The following is a 17,530-nucleotide window of genomic DNA, read 5'->3' as shown; positions in this document are numbered from 1 at the left end:
CTACCCTTAAATCCTGATCTTCTAAGTTTTCTTCAAATCCCCTTGCCACAAGCCTGGCCTTTGCCTTATAAGTTCCATCTGGAAGAACCTTTTCCGTGCAAATCCATCTGTGGGATAGAGCTCTTTGTCCCTTATCCGGTACTTCCGTGTATACCCCAAATTCACTCCAACTATGCAATTTTTGCTGTTTAGTTTCTTTAATAACTTTTTCATCTAATTTATTTGAAGCCATCAAAATCTCACGTGCATGTAGGCTTCTACTCCTATTAGTATTCATAGTCTTACTCATGTTCCGAGATCTTGACAAACTACGTCCCCTCTCCCACCTGGTATCTCGTTCTGTACTGCTACAGCTTGATCTTTGCCTTCTACTGTGGGATGTCCTTTCAATAGTTCTCGACCTTTTCCTGCGGACCTGTTCACTATCCAATGTACTATCTGAACTGGCACTGCGTTTCTGTGCCCTCCATTTTTGAACTTCATTTTCCCAATCCATTGTCTTGACTCCTTCCCCTGAATGCTGTACATTCAACCAATGTTTATACTTTCCAGTGGCCTTCCCTGCTCTACTAATAACAGTTGCATCCTTCCATTGACTAGACCCTTCAGGCAAGTATGTCACTTTTGTACCAACTTTTGGCAGTTGCCCTTTCGGAAAATGGCCTGTTTTAATTCACCAGAAGTGTTGTGTTCCTCCACAGAAACTCTGTCTATATCAGTTGATTGGTCCTCATAGTTCTGTAACACTTGCATACCAGATGACTCTGGTTCCTCGTCATGTCTGTCTGCTCTGTCTAAATTTGAAAATTTGTAATCTGTACCCATTATCCTTGATGAATGGACTAACAGTTTGATTACCATGTTGCAAAATAATTGTTTTGCTATCTATGCCTATGATCTTCCCTGGGCCTTTCCATTCATTAGAATTGTCTCTCTTATAGTATACCATGCCTCCTTGCTGAAAAACGGCATCGGATGGCCGTACGTTATGTCTTAAAGCTCTGCGAATTCTTTCAGAGACGTCTGCTTCCAAAAAAGCTTTTCTACTGCTTTGTAATGCATTTAAATGCTCAGCAAAACCAGAGCTAATTGTAGTCCCCTCCCAAGCTGGAGGCTAGTCATCCAAAATGGACGGAATTTTAGGATTTCTACCAAACACTAATTGATAAGGACTATAGCCCCCAACCATCTGCAATGAATTCTTTGCATGTACTGCCCATGCTAAAGCTGAATTTAGCCTGCAATTTGGTCGATCTGCCAACATTTTCCAAAGCATGTCATCGATGACAGCATGATTTCTTTCACAGACACCATTACTAAATGGGCTTTCTGCAGCCGTATTCATAACTCAGATATTCATGTTTTCACACATATCCCTAAACTCATCATTAGCAAATTCTCTCCCATTGTCCGTAAGGAATTTTGCCGGTGGACCCATTCCTGTCCCTATCCATTTTTCCACGATTTGATCCAGAATTACTCTCTTTTCTTTGCTTTGTACAATCGTTGATTGACTAAATCTGGTTGCTATATCTACAAAATGCAAAATAAATATATTATTTGCTTTATCCCAGATCTTAAGGTCCATGGCCACAATGTCGTTAAAATCCCTGGCCAACGGTAGGGTTACTATCGGTCGTGCTGGTGTCCTTCTGTACTTCCTACAAACTTCAGAGCGGTCACTAACCTGTTCTGTCAGTTTAGTATAATCGTCATCCCTTACCCCTGCATCCTTTAATAATTTTTTCAGCCTCCGAGGAGACGGATGTGCAAATTGCCTATGTAGTTTTAATACCACAAGCTTTTTATCAGCTAAAGTCCCATTTTCAACTGCCATTAACACATCCTTAACCACTCTACTTGAAAAATTATTTGTCAGTAATGGAATACAATAGTGTCCCGACTGTGTAAATTGTAAGTCCACCGTCTTTCCAAAAACTGTTGCCTTATCCTGTTCCATATCCAGTTTCATGTGTGCTTTCTTCATCGACGGTCTGCTCAGAAGCAAAGGTATCTCACTTGATACAACATCCGTGCTAATGAAATGATTCACTCCGGCAATATTGCAAGGGATCACCACTCTTTTCAGCGACTTCAGAGCATTATCATCCCCAAACCTGAAACTTGTGGAACTTTCAAATTCCTTAACCTTGTTACGATTTTCAGCATTCAAAGAGTCCAGGTAACATTTTAACCAGTCAATTCCACACACAGTAGATGTGCAGCCACTGTCCAATACAGCACAGTTGATGGATTCTGCAACCAACACCCTCATTACTGGCGTAAAACTGCTTGTTAATAGGACAATGCCTTTTTTCTGGTCACTATCTTTTTCCTCTTCTGACTCTTCCGTGTCATGTGTCGCTTCAAACACTCTATCATAACGAGTTGGACAGTTGAAAGCATAATGGTATTGAGCGTCACATTGAAAACATCGATTTATCATGCCCCGTGCATTTCTGGGGTTCATCTTCCTATTGTAGGTTCTAACTGGGTTTCTGTCTTCATAATTTCCTTGTCTCGGTCTCAGTCTATAGTCTTGAGCCCTGTTCGTAGCCATACGATTTCGCCATCCTGTTACTAGTGTATCTTCCATATTCTGCCTTATTGCAGGCTGACCTATTTGGGTCATCAGAGCCATTGGAATCGAATGTTTCCCCAGAAACGTTTGTAAAGCTTTTGTCATCTGTTCGAATAAGGTATCCTTATCAGTAAACTGAACTCCTGTCAAAACCAGGAGCCTATCCATGTTGCTCACTCTCGCACAGTCAAGTAATTTAAAGGCCAACACATACTGTGGAAATTCCAGATTGTGTTTCTGCAGCCTTTTATATAGTCTGCCAAATTCCATTATATAGTCTTCCATGGAGATATCCTCCATTTTCCGGAACTTATCAAAATCCGACCATGCTCCATACGCACTTAACAAGTCATCTTTCTTATAAATCTTATCCATATAATGTAATAAAGTCTCCAGACCTTCTTCTGAGTCTAACTCTTCCAATTCCAGCTCAGAAAGCACTTTGTTTCGGATTTTACTGCCATATGGTAGAGAAAGAGCCAATGCCATACCTTGTTTTCTCTTTCCCAAAGCAGTTACTTTAGTCCACATAACTATTGCACTTCTCCATTGGTCGTACGATTCCCTTTCAGAAAATAAGGGAGGATAGTCATATCCAGCCATCTTTATCCTGGGTTCAGCCATGTATCTTTTTTTTTCATCTCACTCACTCCTTGGTTTGATCAGGAAAAGTTGTATCTTTCAAACCTTCACATTTGCACAGCAACCATCCTCTGCTACCATTGTTAGACATTTTAGTTGCTGTGAAATGAAGAATCTAAAGTTCTTGTTTCCTTTTCACCAAACACCATTTATTTCACTTCCACAGCCTCTGCACAAAACTCTTAACAACACACCACCTGACAGAGGCCACCTGAAGCCCCTTTACATATCAGTGTCAATTAATGGATACTTAACATAAATGAGACAACTAATTGCAATGTCTCTTAACCCATTACTTAACAGTTGAAGATGAGAAAGATAATGAAGCATCATTTTTGAGAGAAAATACAAGATCAAATGGCAACTTTTGGAGAACAGATATTCTGGTCAACAAATAACAAACTTCAAATTAGACACAGCAGCAGGAGTTTCAATTCTTTCAGACATAGAACAGTAGTTAAAACAAGATTTCCGCCAGCCATTGAGCATGCATCTCCACAATCCAGGCGGCTTTCAACTGAAGGTCAAGGGACAGCTGACTGCTAAACTCCAGTACTCCTGTATAAAGGAAGAGAAACCACCCAAATTTTGTATGTCATCCACAACCACAAATGTTCATTGTTAAGTCAAAAAGCTTTTACAGATTTCCAACTCACCTATAAAGCGGGTGAATAGGAAGCCCAGAAGAATCAACAGAATTCAGGACAAAATTCCAAAAATTATTCAGAGGTCTGGGGAAGCTGAAAACAGCCTGCTGCATTATATTTAACCAAATGCAAAACCAGTGTGCTTGCTTGCCCCAAGGAAGTTCCACATTCAATTTTACAGAAAGTGAAACAAGAAATTGAGGGCGGCATCCTCCGGAAAGATTTCTAAGTGGGGTAGGGAGCAGGAACTGCCGCGAGCTTCCCAGCGCTCCGCCCAGCGAGGCCGGCAATGCTATTCAACATTAATTGATCCACTTAATGAGGCCCCACGTGCTTCCCGTTACAAATGAAGACTCGTCAGCTGATTCGCTGGAACCATGCTCACCAGCTCCTCACTAACAAGGTCAAGCAGCACTTAAACAGCTCTTGCACAGCCAATCCCATCCAGTTCGCAACAGTGCTGCCCAGTAGATTTGGGGATGCAAATCTGGCCAAGTTCCTCGATGCAGTGGAGGCCAGGAGAGATGTCATGCTCCCCTGAGGGTCAGCCACAGGACAGCCAGTCATCCACAACAACAAATGTCCATTGTTAAGTCAAAAAACTTCCATAGATTTGCCTGGGACGAGGTGGCAGCGGCTGTCAGCTCGGGCAGTGTGACCAGGAGGACGGCCTCCAGTGCCGGAAAAAGGTCAATAACCTACATAGGGCAGCACGAGTGTGTCGACACCAATGTCCTGTCCATCGCGCCCCCCGAAGCCTTTCCAACCTCATCGAGTATCCACACCCCCAACTCTCCATGCGCCCTCCAACCCTCCCACCACACGCCCCTCTCCTTTCAACCCCCCCAACCATTCCTTCACACACACCCTCCCACCACTGTGAACCACGCGTGTGGTTAACGATACCTTCTCTGTGGCTGGTTTAGCACAGGGCTAAATAGCTGGCCTTTAAAGCAAACCAAGGCAGGCCAGCAGTGAGGGTTCAATTCCCGTACCAGCCTCCCTGAACAAGTGCCGGAATGTGGTGACTAGGGGCTTTTCACAGTAACTTCATTTGAAGCCTACTTGTGACAATAAGCGATTTTCATTTCATTTCATTTCAGATATGTAGCACACACTACTTTTTCCTATTGTAGACATGGACGTTGACTCCATACTTGGAATAAAATCAAGTGAATCTCTGAATCTAGTCGAGCGACCAAGAAGATGGCTAGTCAGCTGAACACTTTGGATCCCGACAAGACATTACAGTGTGTAGGGTGTATGAGAATTCGGAAGAAATCCTAGTGGAGAACTACAAATCAAATGAGGTGAGCATTCCACATTTCTGGTTAACAGTCTTCAAGAACGTGCACAGACTGAATGGCATGATACGAGACCATGATGAACCTGTATTAAAGCATCAGCAACTTATTTGCCGATGACTTGTTATTAAACGTGTCGGAACCGAGTGTGTAAATAGGGGGAATACTGGAGCTGCATTGGGTGTTTGGGTCCTGCTCGGGGTACAGATTAAATCTAGACAAGAGTGAATATTTTGTGGTGTCTCGGCCGGGGGTGGGGGCAGGAGTGAGGGGGCTGCCATTCCGTAGGACAGGGACTCACTTTAGATACCTGGGGGTGCAGGTTCCTCGGGATTGGGGGGAGTTCCGTAGGTACAAAATTTCTAGTTTGGTGGGGAGGGTAAAAGCTGATCTGGCAAGGTGGGATGGTCTCCCTCTGTCACTGGCGGGTCAGGTACAGGAGGTTAAAATGAATGTGTTGCGCGATTTCTGTTTATTTTCCAATGCCTACCGATTTTCCTGCCAAAGGCATTTTTTAGAGGGATTGAAGGGATGATTACCTCGTCCATATGGGGAGGGAAGGTGGCCAGAATTAGAAAGGTGCTACTACAGAGAGGAAGGCAGGCAGGGGGTTTGGGTCTTCCGAACTTGATGTATTATTATTGGGTGGCGAATGTGGAGAAGGTACGGAGCTTGGTCAGAGGGGTTGACTCCCAGTGGGTCGGACTGGAGGAGAGTTTGGGTCGGGGGCCGGGATTGAAGATGCTAGCAACGGCGCCGCTCCCAACGGCCCCGGGGAGATAATCAGGGAGTCCAGTGGTAATAGCTTCGTCGGGAATTTGGAGGCAGTTTCGTCAGATTTTGGGTTGGGAGCAGGGTCAAGGGAAATGCCGATTTGGAGGAACCATAGATTTGAGCCAGGGAAGTGGGATGGAAATTTTCTTAGATGGGAGGAGAAAGGAATTAGGACACTAAAAGATTTGTTTCTTGGGGATCGGTTTGCAGAATTGAAGGAGCAGGGAGCGAAATATGGGCTGGAGCAGGATGAAATATTTAGATACATGCAGGTTCGAGACTTTGCCAGAAAGGAGCTAGAGAGCTTCCTGGTGGAGCCGGCCTCCACATTGTTGGAGGAGGTGCTGATGACAGGGGGACTGGAGAAGGAGGTAATATCGGCGGTTTACGGGGCTATTTTGGAAGAGGAGAAGGCACCGCTGGAAGGGATCAAGGCAAAGTGGGAGGAAGAGTTGGGAGAGGGTATGGAGGAGGGGTTCTGGTGTGAGATGCTCCGGAGGGTGAACGCCTCCACCTCGTGTTCGAGGTTGGGGCTGGTACAATTGAAGATGGTATATAGAGCACACCTTACAAGGGCGAGGTTGAGCCGGCTCTTTGAGGGGGTAGAAGATGTGTGTGAATGTTGTAGGGGGGTGCCCGCAAACCACGTTCATATGTGTTGGTCCTGTCCAAAGCTGGAGGATTACTGGAAGGAGGTTTTTAGGGTAATCTCTAAAGTGGTGCACGTGAAACTGGACCCGAGCCCTCAGGAGGCCATATTCGGGGTGTCGGACCAGCCGGGGTTGGAAACGGGTGTGGAGGCAGATGTTGTAGCCTTTGCTTCGTTGATCGCCCAAAGGCGGATCCTGTTAGGGTGGAGATCAACCTCTCCACCTTGTGCCCTGACGTGGCGGGGGGCCCTGCTGGAATTCATGACTCTTGAAAAGGTCAAATTTGAACTGAGGGGAAGGATGGAGGGCTTCTACAATTCATGGGCATTATTCATTTCTAGAATTGGATCACATCGAACATTAGGGGAGTTGGGGGCTGGGAGGGTTGGGGGAGGGGGACTGTATGTGTTAATGGTGACTATGGGTGATCCCTGATTCCTTTTTGTCATTTGTTTATGTCAACATGAGGGCTAATGTTTGGGGGTTTGGTGGGAGGATAGAATTGTTGTTATTGATATGGGGATTGACATTGCATTCGTTACTGATTGTTGTTTATTGTTGGGTGTAAATTTGGGAGCATATATGAAAATGGAGGAGAATAAAAATATTTTTTAAAAGAAAAGCATCTGCAAGATGTGAATGTTAAATGGACAGAGCATGGGAAGCCGTGCAGCTTCACTCTGGAGTTTACTTTTGAGCCTAATGAGTATTTCACAAATGAGGTGGTCACTAAAGTGTATCAGTTGGACTTGCAGCCGCTTAAGTCATTCTTTGCTGAACCTCAAATCATTGGCTGCACAATCGACTGGAGGGAGAGAAAAAAATGTAACGATGAGAACAATCCGAATGGAACCAAAGCATAGAAGTTGAAGCACTCCAAGAACAGTGACAAGAACTGTACCAAATGAATTGTTCTTTAATTTCTTCAGTCCCACTGAAGTTCCACAGCGTAGAATCTTAAGCCATGCTTCGGCGACCAAACTAAAGGCTAACTTTGAACTTGGCGCCCTATTTTGTGAACAAATAATTCCGAATGCGATTTTTTTCAGGAGAAATCATTGCAGACGATGCTGAATCCGATGACGACTATTACGAATATCTACTCGACGACACAATGATGATGCAGAAAGTGATGGTGAGGAAGGTGAGACAGATGAAGACCAGTATGAACTTCTTGCAAATCTCTTTTCCAGCAGCGCAGACAGGTTTACTGACAAGGCTCCAGAAGCACTGCTCCGGTGGTCTGGAATGAATGACAGGGTGGTCATGGGGGACGCCCAGACCGCTCTGGACTCTGAGAAGAGTGGGAGCTTAGAGATGGCGCACTGAAAAATTGGAGTTGCTGATACAACAGAGGATCGGCCATTAACTGAGCCAGAGAAGAAATCATTCCGATATTAGATAAACTGGCCTCGGAAGTATGTGGTGACTCGCTCAAGGTCTTTGAAACGGTTCCTGCATTTCACTCCCAAACTACCCACAACAACGATGACGAATGGGAGGATGTAGATGACGACTGCGATAATAACAGCAAATTAGATGTTACAATAGTAGGCAACTCTGACACTGACCCTGAGGAAGAGCTGATGACAATTTCATTATGCAGCTCCACAGACCACTCACACATTTGTTAGTTTAACCAAGATGCCCCAGTGCCTGGATCAGCTGAGCCAGAGAGCATTGTCATCTCGAGTGACACTCAGGCACCAGAAACCGAGGTGTTCCAATAAGTCGGTGAGACCACAGAAGTGGGCATGGTCATACCACCCAAATATGACACGACGTCTAAACCTCTGCAGACCTCTCAGCACACAGCAACAATCAGCACCATGACAGAGGTTGCTACGCAGAAAAAACAAAAAAATCCATCATCGTGTTCTCAAGATAAAGAGGAGAAAGAGGAGAAGACTGGGAGAGCTAGCTCACCCCACCAACAAACCAGCAACGGAAACAGTCGCAAGTATCAAACAGCATCATGCAAGGAAGTCCCAAAGAAAGAGACTGGTAACACAATGTGGCAGTCATGGACACAGGCCTTCCAATGGCATAGAGCAAGGAGGAAAAGAAACAAGAGGCCGGCACGTAAACCAGTCTTTGAAGAGGCTGGCAACAGTTCGATTGATCACAGAGGTGATCCCATGAGGGAGGCACAATGATCTGTGCGAAGGAAACGGACACTTGCCTGGCACATTATGTTTATGGACACTTTAGTAAAACATATTCACTTTGTTAGACAAATATCATGATTGGACAATGTTAAAAGGTCATTGTTGCTTGTAAACAGAGCTCAATGTTTTGTGAGGAAGGGGGATGTGGTGATATGTCTATGGGCAATATCATAGATGGAATGTGTGCGACCTCCAACCAGCAGGTGGAAGCGCAGACACCCCATGCGGCATCAAGACCATGGTCAGGTGACCAGCTACTCCCATATAAGTGGAGACACTTCCGGTTATGGGCCATGGTTGCAGATGGTAGTAAGACATACACGTGAATGGTCAGTGCTAGGTGTAGTTCCAGGGGAGTAATAAGGAGACTCCATGATAACGTGCTCTGTAACAGATTGCTATCTTACCTCAATAAAGATCATGGTTTGGACAAGTCGAGGTGTTTGGTGGATTCCTTTGCAAGGGACAGAAGACCAAACACAACAATCATGATTTTAAAATTGTCATGCTTGTTTTCAAATCCCTCCATGCCTAAAGTCCCAGCCCTACAACTCCTGAGACATCTGCACTCCTTTAATTCTATCCTGTTGTGCATCTCTGATTTTAATCAATTCACTATTGATGGCTGTGCCTTCAGTTGCTTGGGCCCCAAGCTCTGAAATTCCCTCCCTACACCTCTCTACCTTGCTTTCCTTCAGACATTCATTAAAATCTATCTCTTTGACCTCTACCTCTATCCATCACCTGACCTAATATCTCCTTCTGTGGCTCGGTGTCATACTTTGATTTAAAATCCTCCTCTCAATGAGCACCTTGGGATGTTTAATTATGTTATGGTGCTGTTTAAATATAAGTTGTTTTGCTACCGATATGCTCGCTAGCTGTGAAATAGAGCAGGCAGATATCTACCCCGCCCCTCACCCTGCCTTGATACCAAAGTCCATGCTTTGACCGGACACCTCTACCTCCTCTCACTGACATGACCACAGCATCAAGATGGGTGGCAATCTGGCAGAACCCAATTTTCTGGTCCATTACACCCCTTGTGTAGGATTGCCAACTGTGATTAAATGTATACCTTGAGGTTTCATCACATGACTGCCCCCCCCTCCCCTCCAGTCAGTAGTTGGCCAGCACATCCATCCTTGTGACGCACTCCCTCCTTTGCCAATTGGAAAGCAAAAAGGCTCACTAATCAATTGGATGATGCTCGACTGTTAGCCAAACAACCTTTATTTGCCATTTCAATATTTTTATAGCTGGTAAAGAGAAATATTCAAAGAAAATTACAAAAGAACCCAATTTTTTTTAATGTCCTGATTTTTCTCCAGGATTGCACACAGCAGTGCCCTGGAGATTGATCTTCAATTCTGGAGGGCTGGCAACCCTACTAATTGAATATCAACACTTACAGGTTTCTCACCTTTTAAAAACAATTCTGCTTGCTTTATTCTTACAACCAAAGTGAATTACTGCAACTTCCCTATATTATACTCCATCTGGAGATTGATCTTCAATCCCAGAAGATTCCAGGTTAATTCTGAAAGGTTGGCAACACTCTGCCCTGTTCGGCCAATCTTTAGGCAGTAAGCATGAAACCATTGTCAATTGTCATAAAACTCATCTGGTTCACTAATGCCCGTGAGCAGAAGGAAATCTGTCATCCTTACCTAGTCTGGTCTACATGTGACTTCAGATCCAGATTAATAGCATCTGAAGCAGCCTAGCAAGCCAATCAGTTCAAGGGCAATAAGGGACTTCCAATCAATTCTGGAGGTCTTGTGACACAGTGGGTAGTATACCTGCCTCTGAACCAGAGGCTCTGGGTTCAAGTCCCACTTCAGTACTTGATGGCCAAAGAAGGTGCACTGGAGAGGGTGCAGAAGATATTCACCAGGATGTTGCCTGGGATGGAGCATTGAGCTATGAAGAGAGGCTGGATAGTCTTGGGTTGTTTTCTTTAGAGCAGAGAAGGTGTATACGATTATGAGGGGTGTGAACAGGGTCTTTGTTGAAGGGTCAACAACGAATGGGGCATAATATTAAGATGAAGGGCAGGAGGTTTAGATGGGATTTGAGGGCAGCAGTCTGGAATGTACCGCTTGGGAGGGTAAGTGGTGGGAAAGCTCACAACCTTTAAAACGTACATGGGTGAGCATTTGAAATGTCACAACATTCAAGGTTATGGGCCAAGTGCTGGAAAGTGGGGTTAGTGTAGATTAGTGCCGACTCGATGGACCAAAGGGCCTTTCCTACTCAATTCTTTTTTTCCAATTAAGAGGCAGCAGTGCTAAACACTGTCACCGTGCAGCCCCCGCTGTACTTTATGACTCTTAGGCGGTCAAACAGGTTGAAAATGACAACCTGTAAATCCTTCCAACACGCCAAAGGCTGGCGGTAAGAGCGGGAGAGACTCCTGATGTGGAGTAGCGGCGCCCCTCGAGCTAGAAGCCTCTGGCAACTGACCAGCGACCTGTTCCGGGAATGATTAGCTATGGAAACAGACGGAGGTCTGCCTTAAGTGCATCGCTGGGCGGTACGGGAAGCAAATTGGAATTGACGCTGGCCGAGCCAGCAATGCCCACATCCCAGGAATGGATTGGAGGGAGGGGGGCAACCTAGCTGAATATTGGTTGCCATGTGAATTGTTTTTCAAGTAATTGGTGAGCAGCCGAATTTGAAGGGACAGGAGCTTTGAGCTGTTGAGCCTGCAGAGGGCAGTGACTCTGGCTGACTTTGTTGGTTTTTCTCTCTCTCTCTCTCTCTCTCCCTCTTGTTCTCTCTTTTTCTTTGGTCTTTCTCTCTCCCTCCCTCATGGTGCAGGAAATGACGGGACGGTTTCTGGCTGCTATAAGAAGGCTTCTCCTCCATTGCACTCCCTCCGTCTCCCAGCCACACGTGGGTGTGGAAAAGCTCCAGCGGCAGCACACACTCATACTTCGGGGGGGGGAAAAAAAAAAAATTAAAAAAAACTTTATAAAGAAAGAAAAACCCAAATAAAAATCGGCGCAACTAAGTTTTAAAGAAAGGAGGGAACTCCAGTTAATTTATCTACAATTGCAAAAAAAAAGAAAAAATAAAGCCAAGCCAGGTCTCAGTCACGCTCTGAGATTTATTATCTGGAATCGGTCCGAAGTTTCTGGAAACTTAATCATTCGAAGAAGGTTTTTTTAAAATTTAAATTAAGAGACGGGGATCCCACCCCAGGCCGCAGGTTTACGGAGAGAAGAGAGATTATAGAACCGGTTCGAGCCTTTCTGGAAAGTTCTTTGCCCGGCGGTTAACCCCCCCCCCCCCTGTTTTAAATCCTCGCTCTCTCTACCCTTTCCTTTTTTTAAAGTTGATACTTCGTGTCGGACCGTCTTGAGGATGAATCAGACCGGCGCCAGCTACCCCATGGCCTCCCTCTATGTCGGCGACCTGCACCCAGATGTGACCGAGGCGATGCTGTATGAGAAATTTAGCCCGGCCGGGCCAGTGCTCTCCATCAGGGTTTGCAGAGACATGATCACCAGGAGGTCACTCGGATACGCCTATGTCAACTTCCAGCAGCCCGCAGACGGTGAGCCCAACACTTCATTTTATAAACCTTAAAACCACACCTACCCCCCCCTCCCGCCCGGCCTAGCCTGAAACCCAAGCAGCTCAATGACAGCTCCAACCAAACCCACCCCACTTCCCAAGATTGGGAATGATCAGGAGCCTGAAACCCAACCAGCTGAATGACAGCTTCCACCAAACCCACCTCCTCCCAGCATTGGGGAGTGACAGCTTCCACCAAACCGTCCACCTGGGAATGATCAGGAGTCTGAAACCAAATCAGCTGAATGACAGCCTGCACCAAACCAACCTCCTCCCAGCATTGGGGAATGATCAAGAGCCTGAAACTCAGCCAACTGACTGACAATTTCCACCAAGCCCACCTCCCCTCAGGGTTAGGGAATGACAGCTTCCACCAAACCGTCCACCTGGGAATGATCAGGAGTCTGAAACCAAATCAGCTGAACAACCTCCTCTCAGCATTGGGGAATGATCAGGAGCTTGAAACTCAGCCAACTGACTGACAATTTCCACCAAGCCCACCTCCTCTCAGGATTAGGGAATGACAGCTTCCACCAAACCGCCCCACCTTCCAAGATTGGGAATGATCAGTCTGAAACCATATCAGCTGAATGATACTTTCCACCAAGCCCACCTCCTCCCAGCGTTGGGGAATGATCGAGAGCCTGAAACTCAGCCAACTGAATGACAGCTTCCACGAAACTCACCACCTCCCAGCGTTGGGGAATGACCGCTTCCATCAAACCCATCTCCTTACAGGGTTGGCGGGGGGGGGGTGGTTCGAGGAAACATCCGACGGCACTCATGTCTCATTACCAAAAGATCAATAACTAGGTTGGCAAGCTCCGAGACTGTTTCTACTCTGTCGACTTGAATAACACCTTAAAAATCATGGCCTGCACCAAACGTTTCTATCTGGGAGATTTCCTGTCCTAATTTGTGAAACACTATCAATTGCCTCGTGATTTAATTGTGGAGTACTCAAATAATGGGCTAATAAGCAGAAAGGTTAAGAATTCTGAAGAGAAATATGACCTTGGGGATCTCCGTTTGTAAACACACAGTTGCACACGTATGAAAATCAATAATGATTTAACACTTGTCAATGTCACGGTTCGCAGTGAATTCACAGATGACAGTTTTAAAAAAAGAAAAAAACAGCCAGTGTCCTCTACCAGATTTTAGTCTTATGAACCTCACCTGGAGAGAGCATGTCAAATGATCTAAAAGTCAGCCAGCAGTTTCTGTTGAGACTTCTATATGAAGAATGACCATTTGGCCATTCACCACTGTGGAACTCTAAAATTGGGTTAGAGTCTTGTGCATATTAAAAATTCAAGATTAGAGTCAGTAGGAATAAACCCACCAGTATTCAAAGTTCAGTGAAATTAGTACGGATGTGTTGAAGAGTCGGTCTTCTTTGTGTGATGTGTACATCAATGACTGGAAGCTTCAGAATGTTGTTGAGCAGTGCTTCTCATCTCCAAACCTCAAGGTGCTGAAGTAGATTGTGATCCAGGATTGAGAACCTAGCAAGCGAGATTGAACACTGGACGTTCTTTGATGTATGGTTTATTGCTATGTCGGGCTATCCATTTACCGCCTAAATGATGAGGGAATATTTTGCTCTTTGGTCATGTGCACTCTTCTTGCTATAACATAGGTTTCTCATATTTTATGATTTTGAATTTAAAATTATTTTTGTTTTCTGTATGCTGTTTTGGACTAGTTCATTCAATCTAATCTGGCATTACTTACTTTCTGCAAAGAGTAAATCTACTCTCTTCCTTTCTCTGATTGTTGGGTCAAGTTTTGTGTATTTACAACAATGATGAGGATTATCCACAGAAGGTATTCATTGTCACTTTGGAAAACGCACTGTTCAGCCATTTCATATGCTACCTTGGTCCCTAAGGTGATTAAATTATTGGGGGAATTGGCCTCTATCTACTTGTAATCTTTGTACGTTAAGGAAAAGATATTTCGCACTGACTTTTAAATCCAGTTAACAATAGGGTAGTAGCAGATAATGTACACCATCTTGTTCAGTAGCGCAAATTTCGGCACACGAGTATATGTCTTGGCACATGTTAGAGTGCTTAAAACAGTAACTTGTGTGCAGAATGATGGATAATTGTTGCAATTAGATTATTAATTTCACTTTGTTTTAATGTCTTAAAATTTTTAAAAAATCTTTTTCAGTTGTTGTTCTGTGATCCTCCTGAAATCACAGCACCAGCTCTAACACAAAACAATGAAAGGTTCTGATGCTGAGCGAAACTGTGCAACTATCGTGGGCTTAACCACAGTTCTCAGCCAATCGGAATCCTCCTTTACCTAATTCAGAAATAAATGTTCAACTACCAGCAACCTACACACATGGTAAGGAGCAACTCGAGCATTTACACGTTATCCATAATGAAATATGAAGAATATTCTAATGTGCTCAGCATACAACTTTTTAGTGTCACTAATTATTTTCTCCCCTGTACGAGTGACTTTTCTTGTCACTTGATTTAGGCAAAGTCTTCCATTATAAAATCTGTTTTCACCCCCTTTCTGTCAAATACTATATATTTTTTTAATGCTGCTGCCTTCACAAGATAATCATAGCAGAGTTGAGCACACCACATATTAGTTGTCACTAGGCTTTTTAGCATATTGATGCCAGTATGCTTCATGGGGAAAATTCATTGTTATGGGTCAATATGCTTCGTATGATGGTTTTAATTCATTTTTTCAAATTAATCTATTGCAGTTACCATCTGCAACAAACCAATACTTTACAGTAGGGTCATAGGGAAAGTGCTTTTTCCAGACAACTTCACTTTGCATGGCCCAATGCTACAATTTCTGGGCATTTTCACAATTGATATGCTTGCAGTATAAGAACATTAAAGTCACCATTACACTACAAAATCCTCGTGACAACAATTCTTACAGGTGTCATATGGAGTAGCTGTTGGGTTGTTGTGAGTTACAAAAGGTTAAGATGGTCTCGATACCTATGTCAGCCATTTGAATTTCACAACAGGTTGACTTGTACACGGTTGGAATTGAAGTGTATTCACTCTACCCAAAAGATATTCTATATGTAAACATTAAAGACACACAATCATCAGTTTTAACTGTCTAGCATCAATGCAGGGCATAAAATCAGCCTAAGCTTTGTCCCATAAATCACTAGTCTCACATTTTAAACATGTTATAATTGCTGTCAGAAACATCAATTTCTACAGGTCCCCACAATGACTCAGTGGGTATCTGAACACTTCAAAATATCATTAATTGGTGAACAAAATCATCCTTTACTGAATTAGTACAAGAAATCAAAGTTAAGATTTTTGGTCCGCTTTACACTATTGATCGTTTTAGATCAATGGCAGCATAATATATCCACAGTAAATTGAAGGTGGGCAATCAGCAATGATGTAGATTGGCATTGAAATGCTTGAGAGTACGAAATGCTTGGAAGTACAGTTGAACTCTACAAAGTGGACTCTTGCATCTGTGCACAAAACTAGCAAAAACAAGAAGGGAAAGAAAAGGTAAAGTGCTGGAAATGCAGAATGTTACCAGAAACAATAGAAATGTCAGAAAGATCCAGATTTGAATGTCAGAAAAGGAAGCTTTAAAAAAAAGTAACAACTTTCCCTGGCACTTTTGTTCAACTCAAATTGCTTATGCAGCAGTTCAGAAGTTCAATACTGTGTTCCACAAGTTGAACGCAATTTTAAACAGCATATTGCAATTACTGCCAGAGATGTGCGATTTTTAAATGTCCCCATTGTAATTCACTAGGCATGAGTACGCTGAGTTCATGAGGCATGAGTTCAAAATGTCAATAATAGTTTGAAGAAAAATTTATTGGTCAGTTTTTTTCAATTATTTATGGTTATTAACCATCAAAGTTCAGTTCTGTTGGTTGCTTTTAAAAAAATACATAGAACTTTGTTTAGAATTTGAGACTAAATATTTTGCTCTTGAAGTTACTTTAATTCTTAAATGTCAGATGTACAACTTTTCCAGTGAATGTACTGTGATAAACTTTGAAAGTGCCTCAATCTTTAAGGCTAATTGTATACCTTGCATTAATGTCAGCTACATTTTCTTGAATTGAATAAATTGTCTGAAGGTCAGGAATGTTCCAGTGTCCCTGATTTCAAACCAGTAACTTAAATAGTGTCTGTCCATTGAGATTTTATTTTAGCTAAACCCCAGGAAAGGAGATTGGCGCTGACCATATGGTGAGTGTAATGTTGAATCAGCTCTTCTGCCAGCACATGCCTTTAAAGGACCACTTGCTAAAAATAGCAAGCAGTGAAGCACAAAGAGGTTACATCGTCCATTGATGGTGCTTTTGTGAAACGGCAGTGTATTATCATCTAACATGGCAACGTCAGCTTTCATTGGCTTTGAGAGTACATGTAAAATAAAATATTTCATAAACTTTACATATCACTTCAGAATTTACACAAAGCCTGGCAACTTACAATGCAAGTGTTTTCTTTAAATGTTATAAAGTACAGGACTGCTAATTTTATGTTGAAATTGTACCCCTGAGAGAAATTTGGAAACTGAAACCAGAGCCCTTGGGAAGAATACGTTTTTCTTAGAAGAGATATGTTAGGGTTTACCTTTCATGCTGGTAAATACAGCATTGCAGAGCACCAATTGTATTGATGTGTTACTGCAAGAGAATAAACTTAATCTGTATATCTGCCGATATGTATTTGATTGGTTTCTTTAAGCAGGAGAGGTTATCATCAAAGTTGAGATTTAAAAAGATAACTGGTAATCTCAGAGGGTCAGAAATGCCCTTCAGTTTTAAACTGCAGTTGCCTGTTAATATGAGTAGTGCTAAAATGTTTGAATTACTATATTAATGGCTGCAGTTAGATTACTAGATGGCTGCTTAATCCAGATTCAAGTCCTGTTCAATCATATATTTATATTGGAAGAAATGACTATTTAAGATCAAGTAGCCATTTAATCAAGGTTGACTGTTCTATCTTTATGGAAAACATGAAAATGCGGTGTATTTGCTGTTACAATGCTCAGATTCAAGCTGTTACTCTCTTTGATGTATTTGCATTATGAATTTGCATCATACTAGTGGCAGTGGTGGTGTTACCCTAAAGTCCAATCAGAATAATTCTTTATGTACGGAATGACTTGGGATATATCTCTATGAACTGCAGGA

General features: G+C 43.3%; 1 protein-coding gene across 4 annotated transcripts in view; it reads left to right on the top strand.

Annotated features, from left to right (window-relative positions):
* Positions 1 to 11,620: 11,620 nt before the first annotated feature.
* pabpc4 (poly(A) binding protein, cytoplasmic 4 (inducible form)) overlaps positions 11,621 to 17,530 on the top strand; it is a 100,520-nt gene continuing 94,610 nt past the window's right edge. The window contains exons 1-2 of one of the 4 annotated variants that reach the window (XM_072500958.1): positions 12,186 to 12,328; positions 14,530 to 14,709. Coding sequence is in view for 1 of the 4 variants with exons in the window: in XM_072500957.1 (XP_072357058.1) it covers positions 12,136 to 12,328 (193 nt within the window). In the remaining 3 variants the exon portion in view is untranslated. Of the gene's footprint in view, positions 12,329 to 14,529; positions 14,710 to 17,530 lie in introns of all 4 variants that reach the window. The other 3 variants (XR_011943272.1, XR_011943266.1, XM_072500957.1) reach the window with 3 other exon arrangements.

Source organism: Scyliorhinus torazame, chromosome 1 (assembly GCF_047496885.1).
Source record: "Scyliorhinus torazame isolate Kashiwa2021f chromosome 1, sScyTor2.1, whole genome shotgun sequence".
NCBI classification, from domain to species: Eukaryota; Metazoa; Chordata; class Chondrichthyes; order Carcharhiniformes; family Scyliorhinidae; genus Scyliorhinus; species Scyliorhinus torazame.
Note: the sequence above shows the minus strand (reverse complement) of the source record. Positions and strands in the feature narration are given on the sequence as shown.